This window comes from Struthio camelus, chromosome 6 (genome assembly GCF_040807025.1).
Source record: "Struthio camelus isolate bStrCam1 chromosome 6, bStrCam1.hap1, whole genome shotgun sequence".
NCBI lineage: Eukaryota > Metazoa > Chordata > Aves > Struthioniformes > Struthionidae > Struthio > Struthio camelus.
The window spans coordinates 15919200-15934882 of record NC_090947.1 but is presented as its reverse complement, the minus strand read 5'-3'; the positions used below and the strand labels follow the sequence as shown (position 1 = coordinate 15934882).

Sequence of the window (15683 nt, the reverse complement as noted above, 5' to 3'; positions counted from 1 at the left end):
AAACATACAGCATTCAGTCCCCCCGTGTTTTGGCAGCATGACCAATTCCTATAATACAGTATTTAAATGCTAATTGAAGACAAAAGTTGCAGCAGCCAGGAATAAAATATCATTAGCAAAATCTTTTCACTTAAAAAAGCCTAAATGCACAAAATCATTCTAGTAGTTACCTGCCCACCCAAACGGAAAAAAACACAAAAATAAACTTGCAAAGGGATTTCACATAGATACTAGAACAAGCAGAAAAGATAAACAATGCAAAGTAGAGTGTCAGTAGAAATACGCAGCACCAGTTTTTGGTCAGTATCTCTTCTATCATGAATACAGTGCGATCAGGATGGACTGAATTCTTACAGAAGTGATGAAAACTTGTATTGATTACTTAGAACATTTTCTTATTTAAACAATAGTTGGCCAGTGGAACTACTTGCATATATATTATCATCAAATTGACTGATGATTTATTTGTAAAGCTCCAGTGGAGTCCTGTTGTGCTAGCTGCAGTATAAACACATAGTAAGATACAGACTGTTCCACATGAATCTGAAAATTGAAACAGACAAGTTAATAAAAGAAAGAAAGGCAGAGAAAGCGATCTTAGATTTAAAAAAGAATAAAAAAAAACTGTTGGTGCCAATACTGGGAACTTAGTAGAATTCAGGTTCAGCATTCAGAGTTGTTGTGGACATAGCTGAGCTTAACACTCAACAGGTCCTGCAGTTCTCTAGTTCAAAATTCCTGAGGTCCCTGAAATTTCTAGTTCTCTCCATGTTCACTTTGTGCTAAGCAGAATGAGCATCCTTTTTCACATGTAGATTTAAATTCTGTTCAAATTTTTTCTTGGGATGGTATTATACACAGACTATTCTCAGATCAAGATACTTGGATACCCTAGCTAGTAGTCTCTGCCTGTTTTTAATATAGCTATGCAATTTCAGACCTGAGCCTGCTTGAGCCTGGCTTGCTTGGACAGAGTACTTGGATACGTCCCTGAGGGCATTTCTTATGTCTGACTTCTGGCCACTCCCCAAAGTTGGGCACATGAATGCTAAGCATTCAACTTTTAGGCTCCTATCTTGTACCGAGTCCAGCTTACAGTCATGAAACAGGTCAGTGACAAAGGTAGAAACACAAACTGGGGCTCCTGAACTTCCTTCTAGCACACATTCACCTAGTACGCTTGCTGCTTCTGCTGAAAGTATTTGCATCTTCAGAAGGGTGTCAATCTAAGGTGCTAATACATAATATTATTAAAGGGATGTTTATTTTGCCCTTTAATACTATTTACGTAAATAATGGCATAACTAATTTAAAACCTGCTCTTTCAGTGGCACCAGTGCAAACTAAAACAAGAAAAACAGCGTACTGACATATCTGAAAGCTACACTGAAATCAATACTGTTCTCGCTAAAGTTCAAATCTATTGCTTTTCTTTTTTTCCTCCATTTTGATCAGTATTTGCCTAGTGTATGTAAATGTAAAAATTGACATCAGCATCTGTTTCATTCCCACGCTATTTCTTTGATTGTAGTTGCTTAGACAAACATTTGCAATTAAGTGCGCAACTGAATACAACTTCAACCAAAATGCAACTTATGTGTGCTCCCATTTACAGCTTCTTTGGCCTGGATCTGACCACAGTTATGTAATACCAGGGACTGTAAAAGCAGCGTTGTTGTTAACTTTATGTAATGGTAGGATTTTCAGTGACATACAAGAGTTAAAGGCCTAATTCCCATTGACTTTTGCCAATTCTCCCTGGCACCCCCTTGATAATCCCCTTCATGCTCTTTGAGATTTGCTCCTGCAAGTAGAAACACTGTTGTTTCCCTCGTTACCTAATTTGCAGTTTAATATTGTTGCTTAAACTTCTACTAAAGCAGGTCATGCTTAGTAAAGTGTGAAAATTTTATCTGGCAAGCAAGCTGCTTAAGCAAATGAGGGTTCTGTTCACACAGCCTAAACACATGCACTTCATCTTCTGTCTTCATCCCTGGCTTGTCTTTCCTGAATTGACGTATTAAATTTTGTTGTTGCCAGGAAAGAAAAAAACTCTTTTAAGGTATTTTCATATCATACACATCACAAGCAAGATGTGTAGTTGTATTTAATCTTAATTATTCCTACCTGCATTTTTCTTGCCTCAGTACCATCAGTAAATTTATGTGAAAAGCAAGAGAAACATTTTCAATCAGCTCCTCATGAAAAATATGGGAATATCAAAGGTATACACTTTCGTAATTTGCAAGGGAAATGGACACAGATTCTGCCAAAATCAAGCACGCTGAGGGGATTATTATGCCTCCAGTGAAATCAAAGGACATTCTTAGTGTTGACTTGAGTGGAAAGACGACTTGACAGTTTGGGACTAATCCAGTTCATTTGAAATCCGCAAGAGCCTTGCCAGTATTTTCAGCGTGACTTTGTGGAGGCCACTGCTGGGATGGAGAAAACGTTCTTAAATCCTCTAATGAGGTTACTTCACGGAAGATGTTACAGGCCTCAAATTTTACATAGTTTTTTTTGTTGTTGTCGAAGCAAGCTCTGACTAGTATACATTGTATCTCACCTTTACAGAGCTTTATTTAAGTGAAATATCTATGAAGAGACACTTGGAAGAAGGAAGCAATGGCCCACACGACAATGCAGAGTAGCATACATTTTCTAGGTGAAATATGGTGCCACTGAAATGAGCAAAAAAACTCCCCTCAGTTTCTGTGAAACCAGGTTTAAGTTGGAGACAACAAAAGTTAAAAGGATTTAGATTTGAGTTTAGGTATGCAGATTAGAGCATAAAGTGTCTTTACATGAACATACATGGCAGACCTGACTAACAGGACAAGGGATTATCAGTAATAATCAACACCTCAAGGGTCATGGATCTCAGTTTCATGGGTAGAGTACTTCATGCGGGTCACGGTATCAGTGCATCCTTCAAATATAAATTTACCAGCTAATTTCACTGTGAATGAAAACGTGGGAGTCACAAGAACTGCAGGTTTTATGCAATGCGAGCGAGCTTTAGAGCGAGTTCTCTGTGCACAGGGTACCCTCAGCAAATTTTCATTAGCAATTTAAGAAACTAGGAATTTCATATAGACCAAAATGGTTTCCAAAAGTCTACTGAATATTTTCATTCTTAATGAATTTCCTTGCATAATCTGAAAAGCCATAAGAAAAGTCAGTGGGCATGTATTTATACGAAACCTTTGCCAGATCAGCCTGAAGATTCTGTTGGCAGAACTTCTTCCACTGTTTCTCTCCTGAGTTCCTGCTCTAATTTCTCTCCGTACTGTATTCCCACCTGCAGTCAGTCCTGTGATATTCAGCAGACCTCTGTCTGCCCTCCAGTCAGGTCCAGTCTGGAAGCTATTTGGCCGCATTAGCACAGTGCCACACTGAAGCTACTGACGTCAACCCAGCAAATAAAGCATTGGCCTCGGCAGTCAGAAACGAGGACTGAAACATTCTCAGCTAAAGGATTTGAACTATCTGCTCAGTACTCCAGGTAATATTTAGAACTTCCTTGTCATTAGGACTTAAATGTAATGATAGCCAATACTGCAAAACCTGAGTTTCTTGTAGGACCAGGATAAGGCTCCTTAACAAGGTCAAAACTTGTTATCTTTTGTATCTAAGGCACCTTACAGGATTAAGAGGGAATCCTGCGAATGACAGCGACCTGTAAATGCTAGCGTGTAGCATTGCTAACACGACCATGAACAGTCAGGAAACGAGTAAGAAAAACAAATTATCTGAAAAATGCCTACCAGTAGAGCAGCACAAATAGGACCATGGATGATGTACAGCAGATGAGTATCAGAACTGATCCAACAGCTAGAGAAAATGAACAGAGAAAGAAAAAAAAATTGTCATTTTATTATTATCTGTTCTATTTCTTTTTTTTCTTTCAAGAGGATATAGCAGTTTTGCAAAGCAACTGGAGATGCTACTTACTTGTCATTGTAATATAAACTTCTTGCAACAGCATGTATGCATGCAGGGATCAGTGGAAAACCTGTGAAGGAAAAACAATGTTTTCTTCATATAAACCTGGCTAATAACTAAGTAGATTTGCATCTCTTGCCGGAACCACCTAAACCATATGCCTGCAGAACAAATAGAAACTGAATTAATTCCTGTTACCTTATTTTCTCAGATTTCATTAAGAAGAGAGTTTGAAACCTTATTCCCACTGTCTTACCAGGAAATCTACAGCGACATACAGAAAGAAAAGGCAAATCAAATTATAACTATTTAAAATGTAACAAGTAGCCCTTAGTAACACAGATGTTTTTCAGACTGCAATCCACAGTAATACTAAATAGGTAAGTTATACTAAAAAGGTAAGCGTATATATGACCATAGTTTTAATAGGATGACTAAAAATGCCAGTTATGTTCTCACTTTCCTAAAACAAGATCACCTGCAAAAATATTTGAAAATGGACTCTGGAAATCATGCCGAATTAAAAGCTTTTTCAAAGGAAAAAAAAAATAGTGATTTGGGATGCTTGACACCCTAACTGTACCTTGCTTCCAGAAACTGCTGAGCACTTTTGATCTCATAACCACGCGTCATCTGTAATTGCAGTGAGATAGCTAGGAACAGAGGTACCAAGTCATGTCAGAGCTGAATTTTCTGTACTGGTACACTGAAACTGAGGAGAAAGTCCTCACTTGCACTTTGTGAATATGCTGTTCTGCATTATCTGAAACTACCAGGTTCAGCTTGTTAATTTTGATAGTTATTACTTAGGATCTTCAGCTAAAGCTATTCTGTGTTTGCTTAGTGAACAATACAGGTCAAATGGAACCGCTGGAAAAATAAATGCTTGGCCATTTCTAACTCAGTTCTGACCTTCCACCCTAGACATGGCGAGACTTCTCTGAAAACAAACATTCATTCCTGTATAAACATCTTCAAGATGAGGAACAATGAATAATTACTTCTTAATGTCTTTTTTATAATAGGAGACTTATTTTCTCTATACAAAGGAGGAGTCACTTCCTGACTCCAGAAATGCATAATCTCTCTTTCAGCAAAGACAGAGGTACATACAACTTCCTATGTTAATATTTCTAAGTCTGTTAAAGCACTGCAGACAAAAGAAGAGAAATATGTCATCATTGTTCAAAGTTACCAGCTCAGAGAAGCAAAGGGACATATGTTGTTCAAATTCTTATGAAAAGCAATAAAAGACAACGTTGGCCTGAAAATAGAGAACATGAAATTGCATACCCCAGCCAAGAAGGTAATACCACATCAAGTGTTGTTTCTCAGCAAAAACAGCCACCACTATGAGAGTATGCAGGTAAATGCCTTCACACAGCATCCAAAAGTAATTGCAACCCATTAGATACAGGTAGATGAACTGTGAAACTTTGCAGCTAACCTGCAGAAAAAGCAGAGTGCAACATAAATATTTAAGTTGCAAAAATCTCAGAGGTTTGTTTGCAAAAATCTCAGAAATTTGTTTGCAAAATGGAAAAAAAAATGCTTGAGCCACCAAATATTTATATTTATTCTGTTTTTCTGTAATTACATATTTTATTGTGACAAAGTCAGTAGCTGAATCTGTAATTTTATTAATCAGCCATGGAACCATTGAGATCCTCAAGCATGATGGCAGGAAACAGTAATGACGTTTTGCCTTCTTTCTGCAAGTATTCCTGTTTTCCACCATTCCAATCAGTAGGCAGCCCTTAAAGTATCTGATGGTGACTGCACTGGAAAATATACTTTGGTGTGGTAATCTCCTTTCAGTTATACCAATCACAACAACATGCAAGTGCTCCGGAGAATAATTTACATTTTTAAAATGCTGATAATACTTTCCATTTTAACCTATTCATAACTGTAATACTTAGGGAAAGGTGAGAATTCGCATAACAGATTCTGGTAGGAAGCCATTCTATTGGCATAAATTTATATTTAGTCTCAGTCAAAACATCCTAAAATATTTGTCTGTTAAAATATTATGATATAGCTCATTATAAGGACTAAAATATGAGGTTGTGAAAAAGTGGCAACAGATAATTTACTGTTTTGGACAAAGTAGATCCATTTTTTCCTCTGAAATTGTTGTGTGTATCATACATTTGATATATTTCTGGCACTAAAGCTAACCATAAATCAATATTGTTTCACCATATTCTGCCACCTAATCAATATTGTTTCACCATATTCTGCCACCTAACTCACTTATCAATGGAATTCTCAGCTATTTCAAGCCTACCTTTATGGGCTTTTACAGGAGAAAAAGAATGTTGTCTTTTTGCTTGATTCCTGGAACTTCTGGAGCTTTGCCCTAACTTTCACATAGTTTAAACTTATCTTCTAGATCTAACTAAAAATCAAGCCATGGTTAGGGATTTTTGTTTGTTTCTGTATTTAATTTTCAGGTTCTTCAGGTGCTGTAACTCCTTGTCTTTTGGGAGAGGCTACTGATTCACACATTTTTGGTTTTTTCTAGTCTGTTTTTTAGTTTTGGAGTATAAGAATCAGCTTTATCTCCCTTCACAAAAAAAAATTAATTATTTTCCTTTCAACTGAAGATGGCAGAGTTAAAGCCATAAGGAAGTAGTTAACAGATTGAGAATTACACTCAACAGCTCTTTTTTACTGTCCTTCCTGGGTGAATTAAATTCTGCCATAACCTCACTGAGATCATCTAGAATATGTTCTTTCAGTGCAAAAGAGTTCTGTACAACTTCAGAAGAGTTCAGTAGGCTCTGTCTCCCAGAGCATTTTATTATTTAGAAACCTCAAATGTGAACTGCCCAAATCATCATTAGATATCTGTTGTAACATGTGACATGGATACATCATTACTGAACATTTTAACCTTGCTTTACATCATTTCACTAACTATGCATATCTTATTAATCTGTTCTGCATTGGTTAAGTTCTTCAGATACAAATTAACAAGGCTGCCAAGTACACTTCCACTTACTGGATTAGTTGCAACTAACTCCTGGTTGTTGGCAACTGCAGTCAGTGAAATTATTGTCACAACGGAGTTGCAAACAAAAGAGAAAAATAGATTTTTATGCAGGGTAATCCTTTGGCAACTCAGGCTCCTAGAAAAGAGAAACAAGAACAAATAAATACACAGGGGACAATTATGAGTAGTTGGGGACAGTTCTGAAATTTTGAAATAAGAGCTCTTTACTTCATGAGGAAGAGCTCACATTAACCCTTTCTTCAGCTCTAGTCCAAATTTAATAGAAGTAACTCGATGTGAAAGATAACAGCTTGCCTTAATCTTCATTTTATTTGACAACAGAAGGCAAAACAAATACATTCAGTTCCAGTATGATTACAATTATGGACCCGCTTTGTAGTAGCCATCTAAAAAGGGTTTGAATAGGGATAATATAACAAGTTTCAGAAGATTTATACATTTTTTTTTAGTGCCTGAAGAATTTTCCAATTAACTATCATACCTGAGCTTAAAGAAGCCATCTTACCTTATGTTTCAATTTAACCAAATCTGTCAAGATTTTGGAGGACCATTTATTTTACTCACATTCTCAGTCACTTCTCTTCCCTAATCCTACAGCTAGAGAAATACTGAAATAAGTAGAACAATGTGAATCCTATCTTGACTGTTATATACAACTAAGCTATATACAGAGTATCGAATAGTTACAAAATGCAATATGTAAATGCATTTAACCATGTTAATTTTCAAGATTTCCTTTGAATCTTGCAATAAAATTGAAGAGAAAAAACATCTTTTGAAGAGCTTTATTTTTTGTGAACAGATATTCAGTGACACAGTCGATGAAACCTGAAGTTGAACATAGTCACAGCAGTATTCTGTTTATCTGTTACTCCATAAAAAGCAGGTCTATCTTAGTGCCAATACATGATGCAGGAGTGCTTCTCATTCAAGTAAGAATCAAAGTAAAGAGAAGTGATAAGGGCAGTGGTGCAATGCTGACTCTCAGGAAACGCTCTTTAGTTACTTGGGTCAAAAAATCTACGAAGCCTGTGTTCTAGGGAGTCGGTGCTGTGCTGTGCACCTGCCTCCCCTCCATTTTATAACCGGGAATATTTAGTACATTTGATTGGAAAAATGAAGTGACTATCTAGAGGAGCTGGAGAAGTGTATTGAAATCTGTTGAGAACATGACAGATGAAAGAGAACAAATGACTACACTGAACAAGAGAGTTACAGTCTAGCTACAGAGGAGACCATACTTAAGTGTGTAAGTGGTATAGCAAAGATTGTTATAAAGTGGCCATCTTGGGTTAACTGCATTCTTTGCAACCATCATAAGAAGAGAGTATGGAAGCATCCCACAGATACATGGCGTAAAGTACACAAGTTCAGATCTGCACAAGAATGAGACAGACATAGTAACTGCAAGTCACACCTTGGAGCCCTTAGTCATTCCAAGCATTGTTTTACTAACCACAGGGGAAGGAAACTGCTCTAGAACCACTGCTAGTCATATAGCACAAGGATTAACTCTACATGAACCTCTGGCCACCAAGGAAACAAAGGAAAAAATGCCCCAAATACAGAACACAGCTATGAATATTAATTAAGTGATAATGTATATTCCATTAGTTATTCTATAATTGTACTTTTGCCTTCGGTTTTAATGCACAAAACACAAAGCTTCGATTATTATATAAGTTTCTATATTGTTTGAATATATATTATATATATAATACACACTATATTTACAATATTATAAGCCTAATATATATATTTTTCTATGCTGTTTATATGGAGAGAAGGAACACTAGGCTCCAGCTAACAGCTTTGTGTGAATGAGTCCTGAAAAACTCCAGGATTCCGCCTGCTTATTGTTAAGATTCAATGCACAGGCAAGGAAAAGCACGTACAACTAATGGGGCCATCTCTCAGGGTCATCCAGCAGCTGTTCCTGTTGAATATTCAAGCACACCCATCCACAGCCACCTCCACCCATGCATGAAAGGATCACAGGACAAGAAACAAGAAAGCAAGACTGATGACATTTTAAAATGAAGACTGCTTTTGGTAATGAAAGGATTTCTTCCTAAGCCTCCACCCTCCCTCTTCTGTTACCCTTCCTATAGTCCTTATTCTGACTATTTCTTAATGACATAATGTCCTTTAATCATTTAATTCTTGTAATTATGATCTAAGAGCATGTGAATGACCTATCACTAGATTAAACCCTGTGCAATAAAATAAAAATAGTCTTTCTGCTAAATGACATATTTCCCTTCCAAATTTGATTCTTGCATGTCTAGGGCACTATGGAAAAATTCATTTCTGCAGTATTTACCGAAAAGAAAAGCAGTAACATTTTCAGAAACATCCAGCTGTGTTTGGGATCTATTTTTTAATGTATTCAAATGCTACAGAATACAACCAGTGAGATCTACGTATGCACCTAAAGGGAAATAGATGTTCAAATGAAATTCAGTTAAAGTGACTTACGGATCTAATATCTCTCTACCAATCTGTCATCTGGTTGTTTATACACTCTTTGAGGCTAGTGTTGCTAACGTCTGTGAGTGTTAACATGTGATTTGACATGATGATTGATCCCAGTCAACAACTTCTCCTGTATCTCAGGTATTTAGGGTTTTTTGGTTTGTTTTTTTTTTTTTGGTAGTCTCTTTTTTTAAACTTTCATATTAGAGCTCCCCATTCTCTGAATTCATTGTTCTTTTAAGTTTTCTCTTGCCTTATTTTTTCCTCCTAGTTTTTCTTTATGCAAACAGTCATAAAACTATTTTAACAGAAGACTGTATAAAACACATGCACAATTTAGAGAACATAACAGAACGAGAAACTTGAACCACTACAAGAAGTTATTTATATCTGTCATTGATTAATTTTCACAAAGAAAGCCTAGTTCCAAGTTTATAGCCCACTTTATACGAACTCTAATCCATGTGGAGAACACAAGTCACAAACTGGGCAGACATTTCCAATGAGGGAATTTTCAAAAGAAAAATAGAATTTCAAGTGAAAAAGAAAATGCTCAAAAATGTTTTAATCTTTTTAAAAAACCCTCAAATTGTTAGCAATGAAGATATTTGAAAAAAATGTCATTTTTCCCGATGAAGTAAAGTCTCACCTTTCTAATCAAAACTAAAAATATTCTAATACTCAGCAATTCAGCAAATGTTGTCTGAAAACTGTGATTCTACTAACAGAGTAAATTATTTGGAAACGTGACAAATTCAAAGACCCCCCTGCACAATAGCAAAGAAAAACATCCCTCCTGTCAGAGCCATGAATTACAAACTTCAATACAAACTTCATCCAACACATAATACATCCTGGTATTTATCTAGATCCTTAAATACCCTTCTGCTACTAAAAACAGTGAACATCCCAAGACAACATCTTGTAGAGGACTTTCTTTAGCTTCCTCTAAATTTTGCAATTTCTTTTTATATCCCAACAAAACCACAGTCTAGAAATTGTGGTTTGTTGGTCTGGATTCTTTCCATGTGGTTCTCTGAGCATGGAGGATCCTTCTACCAGAGGGGGAAAAAATCCCTGGAGGGTTTGACAAATATAACATAATGGTAGCAAAGCAGATCACCTGCTTTTGCAGCAAGTGCTACAAGCCAAGATGAAATTAGATCAGTGTTCATATTATAATACAGCAAAATCATGCTTTACTATCTCTGAACTTTAAAATCATATTCAAAATATTTTTTTCCTCCTGAGAAGTCTATTTCAAAGCATTTTTCCTATCACATTGGATTTTTAATCTGTTAAACACTTTGTGAGATTTATAGCAATAGTATAGCCCTCTTTATGCAAAATCAAACTTCTTATGAGAACTCAGGGCTCTTTCACATCTTGATTTTGTTCAGCAGTGCGAGGAAAGTGAGCTTCAGAAATGGTAAGCATTGTTTTTATAGGTCACATGCTTATAAATTAATAAAAAACAACAGAACTTCTGGGTTGTCCTCAGGAAAAGAAGTCAAAAGAAGCAAAAAAGTCACCTTCAATACAGTACTTCATAAAGAGAAGCTACAAAATTGTAGTCTCTGTTTTCAGGGGTGTTTTTGGCAATGTTGGCCCACAACTTGGGCAAAAGATGTGTATCTAAATTAGAAAAAAATACTCAGCCAGGTATGACTGAAAAAGGATAATGTTAACAGACATCTACTACCCCTGTAGACTTAATCAAAGTCTGGAGCATGAGAAAATGGGCTTATCTAGCCCAATTACTGCTGATGTATGTGCTATTCATATTTTAATCTGTACTTTCCTTTAAATGTTAGGAAAAAATAAAAGGTGGAGTGAGACAGTAGGATGTAGTGGTAAGAAACAGGTAAGACTGTAGAGCAGAGCTGCATTATCCAATGAAAAATGATGGAGAAATGATTAAACTAGTGTCAGTTAACAGGGAATGCCTACACAGTGCAGTGCAGCATTTGGCAGGGATAACAGCTCTTCTCTGACAGCACAGCACTTTGCCTGAGCTATGCTCTTGTTGCAACACTCCTGTTTTCCACTTTTGACTAAGCCTTATCAACTTCTAAAAAAATTAGGTGTGCTTCACAGGAAAAAAAAAAAAAAGGTAAGTTCACAAATGTGAAGTAATAAATAGATATAATTTTTAGAAACTTGCTCATTATGTTACAAGTTATTATGACAGTGGCAATATACTGCTCAAACTTTCTTGTGGGAAGATACCATAATAGCTGTTAGTAAGTAGGAGAACATAACCGTAATAGACATAACATATATAAAAGCCAGAATTAATTTTATTATTCCCATTCGTACTGTTTCTCTAAGTCTTAATTTCTTTACAATTTCTCATATTTTGTGGCTAAATATTTTGGAATGTTACTCTACCTGTATTTTGGTTTTCATTTGCTCCTTAGTTAATGAGTCTGCTCCATGCTCGGCATAGTCACACTTTAAGTTTTGTAATAAATTCACAATCATTTAATAATTGGGTATTATTAAAGAACATACAATCTTCTATCATTATCATTCTCTTTTCCATGAGCTCCATATTCTCTAGTGACATTTTCCCTTACAAGCCATTGTTCAAAGAGATGATTACTGTAACTTATTTCTTTGTAATTATTGTAATTTATTTGTAATTTGTTATATTTACAGCTTTTCATTTGGAGATTTGGGATTTTAGATTTCTGAGAAAAGGAGGATATTCTTGTATTATAATATAATGTTCAGTGCCAAACCAATATACTGACTTCAATCGCCATCTTGCTCCATCCTATTTATTGGGATGGCTTGTATGTTAAAGTATTAGAGAAACTAGGATTGTTGTAAACAGTAATATTTGGTATAAGATTTTAAATATACTTACTTAAAATAAAAGAATATGCCAAGGGAAATCAGGAGTGATGCAATTGAAAGACCATGTCCGATGATGGCCAGATAATACAAATTCAGAGCAGTCTGCAATAAAAGAACAGAAACAAGCACCTGTGATGCATACAGAACTGCTATTGATAAAGCATATACATCTCTGCTACATACAAAATGCCTCTAATAGGATTAAGAAAATAAAAACATTACAGAAAATGATGAGTCAAGTCCAGAATTCTGCAAATGAATGTTTTACGAAAAACTCATTCTGTAGGACACAGAACAGGTTCATTGAAATCATCACTAGAACTTATCAGTCAAAACATTAGATTTTTAATATATACCACTATGTTCTTCCTGAGTATTTACATAAATCTAGCTAGTTATGCTACTGTGCTGGGTACATTCATGTCTTAAGCTTGATCCATCTAATAACACATTTCTTAAGTAAAAGAGAAATTAGCATGATTCAGATCTGAGTTTATATATTTTTTCTCATGGAATTCTTTTTCTTATCATTTGAAAGACACGTTCTTCAAAGTAAGCTGTGATTGTGATACTGGAAATTCAGTTTTCAGTCACCATTCCAGGAAGAGGGTGAAAAAAATTAACAATAACTTAAAAATAGCAAAGACTAAACAATCTTGTTAAATCAGTCTACAGCCATCTTATAGAATCATGAAAAACTGGTAGAGACCAACAAAAAAAAAAAGAACTGGTAAATTAATATTTGGAAAATATACAACACATTATCATTAAATCTTTGAGCTAAGTAATATATTAAATTCTAGTATTAAGAAAATTCTGTGCTTTCAGGCGTAGAATTTGCCTCACAAAAATTCCCTTCTGGCATTAAGTTTAAAATTGTTATTTTGCACCTAAGGAAATGCAGGCCTTCAGGTTGAAGTTTATTCTAGCACAAAAAAGTGTAATTATCTGGATTCTATAGGAAGAATTAGAGCATGCATACACATACTCATACATCCAGTGTGGAGTGTATCCTCTGAACCTATTACTCCAATTTACGGCTGGAAAACTGCAGCCTGCTATGTCCGTTCACTTTTGAAATAATATAAATGGATTCCATGTAAAGCTTTCAGAAGGTTATTAGATGAGAAAAATGTACATATTTGTACATGCTAGAATTTTTCACATTATTATTTTTAAAAATGAGATACTTTTTAATAAGGATGCTAAAGAAATGCAATAATTTAAGTGAAACTTTCATAAAAACCTGGAAGTGTGAAAACAAGGGTTACCTCTGGAACTCTAAAGCTTATGACAGCCTTTCTAAGACAGGACCATATCCCATATCACCATCTCATACAGTGACCAATTTAGGCAAAGGAGCATGTCAAGAATTTAGAAGATTTCTGCCCAATTTAGAACTGGCACTACACAATGGTACAGCAGGGACTGCTGCTGGGGGCAATCAAAGAAAGAACGGAGCAAAGGACAATAGCCATGTTTATTGTGCATCATCTAACCTGCTTTCTGAACAAAGTGAAAAGATAAAGTACGTAGTCATTTATGTAACATACAGAACTATAGCAAGCAGTAGAAATTCTTTTAATTTTTTTGTAGAAATTATTCCATTTTAACACACAGTCTTAGATGCATGACAGAGCTGAAATGTCCTGGCAAAGCAGTCTGAGGGAAGCTAGCTCATATTATTCATATGGAAGGACCTGGATGGATCTGCTCCTATCTAAATCATCTCTCAATTTCCAGACAAAGAATCAATGAATTAAGCATCTCTGCTAGTAGAATTAAACTGCCACAGACATATTCAGTTTCTCTCATGAGCTGAGAAAAGGCAATAGAAAAGTGCCTTATTTTCACTGTTTTCAGCTGTTCACAACTTGGATTACAGTTAAGTATCCTGAAACACTGTGAATGACGCAACAGCGCAGGCAGCGGAGATACTCAGTAGATTTCAATATTCTTGATACAACCTTCTATCATTGGACTTTTTTCCATAAGCTCAAAATTCATTTACATTCTAGCCTGATCTGCATTTTATATTTTTATTTCTTGGGCATTTACTTTTCCATTATACTGCTTCTTCTCATAACTGAATACGCTTTATAAACAAAAAAAATACTAGTAGCCACATATATGGGCAGGGCGATATGTAATTTTACCCATTATATCCTTATATAGGATAACACAGGGTATCACAAAAGAGAGCACTTGGGGCTTTACCAGCCATTTTTTTGCTATCTCCATCAATTGATGGACATCTTCAAGCTACAATGAGGTCTATAAAAATTACGTCTATATAGGTACACGTATGCGCATGCTTGTGCATACAGAGGTGTATCCTTGATGTATAGAAAAAAATCTTACAAAGCATCTTGTAGCCTGGTCTGAGATAATTCTGCATGCTTGCAAAATTTCACTTAAATAAATTTAAAGTATTATACTAAAATACAGGTTTTTCATTCATATGGACAGTTTAATATCTCAGAAACGAAAAAAGACAAAGGCCCTTTTGAGCCAGGACACAAGAAATACATGGAAAGGGTCACAAGAAAAAACAAATCCTATCTAACAATTCTAATCATTTACTTTCCCTTGGCCTCCAAAGAGCCTGTGGTGAATCTACTCAACTACATCTTGCCTAAATTAAAAAAAAAAAAAAGTAAAAAGCTGTTTTCCACATTGCACTGGAAAAAAGAAAATCCCAGAAAATCTCACAAGCTGTCTAGAAGATGTATCAACCCCAAGTAAAACTTTGGTTGTGCACCTGAAAAACTCTGATATTATGACTTAACTGGATAAACCCAAGCATTCAGCACATCCTCCGGAGATGTGCAAACCTCTTGCAATTCTGCTGGGCTTGGGCCCTGCTTCAGAGTTACAGAGCAAAACATAAAGGACTGCTTTTCATAATGCATACACTTTGCTTATCAGTATATGACTGTGGATGGCTTAGACAAGTACTAGTATCTACACATTTAAAACATCCATAACAAAAATAACATCATATTCTTCAAGCTGTTGAAATCAGCTGTACGAGACAAAACTGAAGTTAATTTTGAATCTGCTTTGCACAATTTATCTTTTTCCTACAACCTGTTTTCTCTTTGCATTTTGTGAAATTTTTCAGATCAGTTTCTTGACACTGGTTAACATGCATTCATTCCTTTCCTACCTTCACTTTTTCATGAGTATAGATATTACACTGGGTGTAGTTTGTCCACGTCCTGTTGCTTTCTGGGTGTCTAAACCAATTCCCGCTTGGGTCACAGATCTTTGTAACTTTTTCTACAGTCAGCCAAAGTGGTTGGAAAGAAAAACAGAAAAGAAAAACACAACGGTCAGTACTGAAGTTCTGCTTCCTGATGCTTAGTATTTCATGAAA

At 35.6% G+C, this 15683-nt stretch overlaps 1 protein-coding gene and 1 long non-coding RNA gene across 13 annotated transcripts in view; one reads left to right on the top strand and one right to left on the bottom strand.

Annotated features, from left to right (window-relative positions):
* Positions 1-12291, top strand: part of LOC104138611 (uncharacterized) — a 109368-nt gene extending 97077 nt beyond the window's left edge. For 5 of the 7 annotated variants that reach the window (XR_011141881.1, XR_011141879.1, XR_011141876.1 and 2 more), the window contains 3 exons: positions 3311-3508; positions 4160-4328; positions 8750-12291. This is a non-coding gene — a long non-coding RNA (uncharacterized lncRNA). The remainder of the gene's footprint in view (positions 1-3310; positions 3509-4159; positions 4329-8749) is intronic. The other 2 variants (XR_011141880.1, XR_011141878.1) reach the window with 2 other exon arrangements.
* The window catches only part of CALCRL (calcitonin receptor like receptor), a 77926-nt gene that overhangs the window by 12490 nt on the left and 49753 nt on the right, over positions 1-15683 (bottom strand). For all 6 annotated transcript variants that reach the window (XM_068948347.1, XM_068948346.1, XM_068948345.1 and 3 more), the window contains 6 exons: positions 15474-15586; positions 12315-12406; positions 6956-7082; positions 5242-5395; positions 3958-4018; positions 3771-3837 (listed from right to left, as the gene is read on the bottom strand). In XM_068948347.1, coding sequence (XP_068804448.1) covers positions 3771-3837; positions 3958-4018; positions 5242-5395; positions 6956-7082; positions 12315-12406; positions 15474-15586 — 614 coding nt within the window. The remainder of the gene's footprint in view (positions 1-3770; positions 3838-3957; positions 4019-5241; positions 5396-6955; positions 7083-12314; positions 12407-15473; positions 15587-15683) is intronic.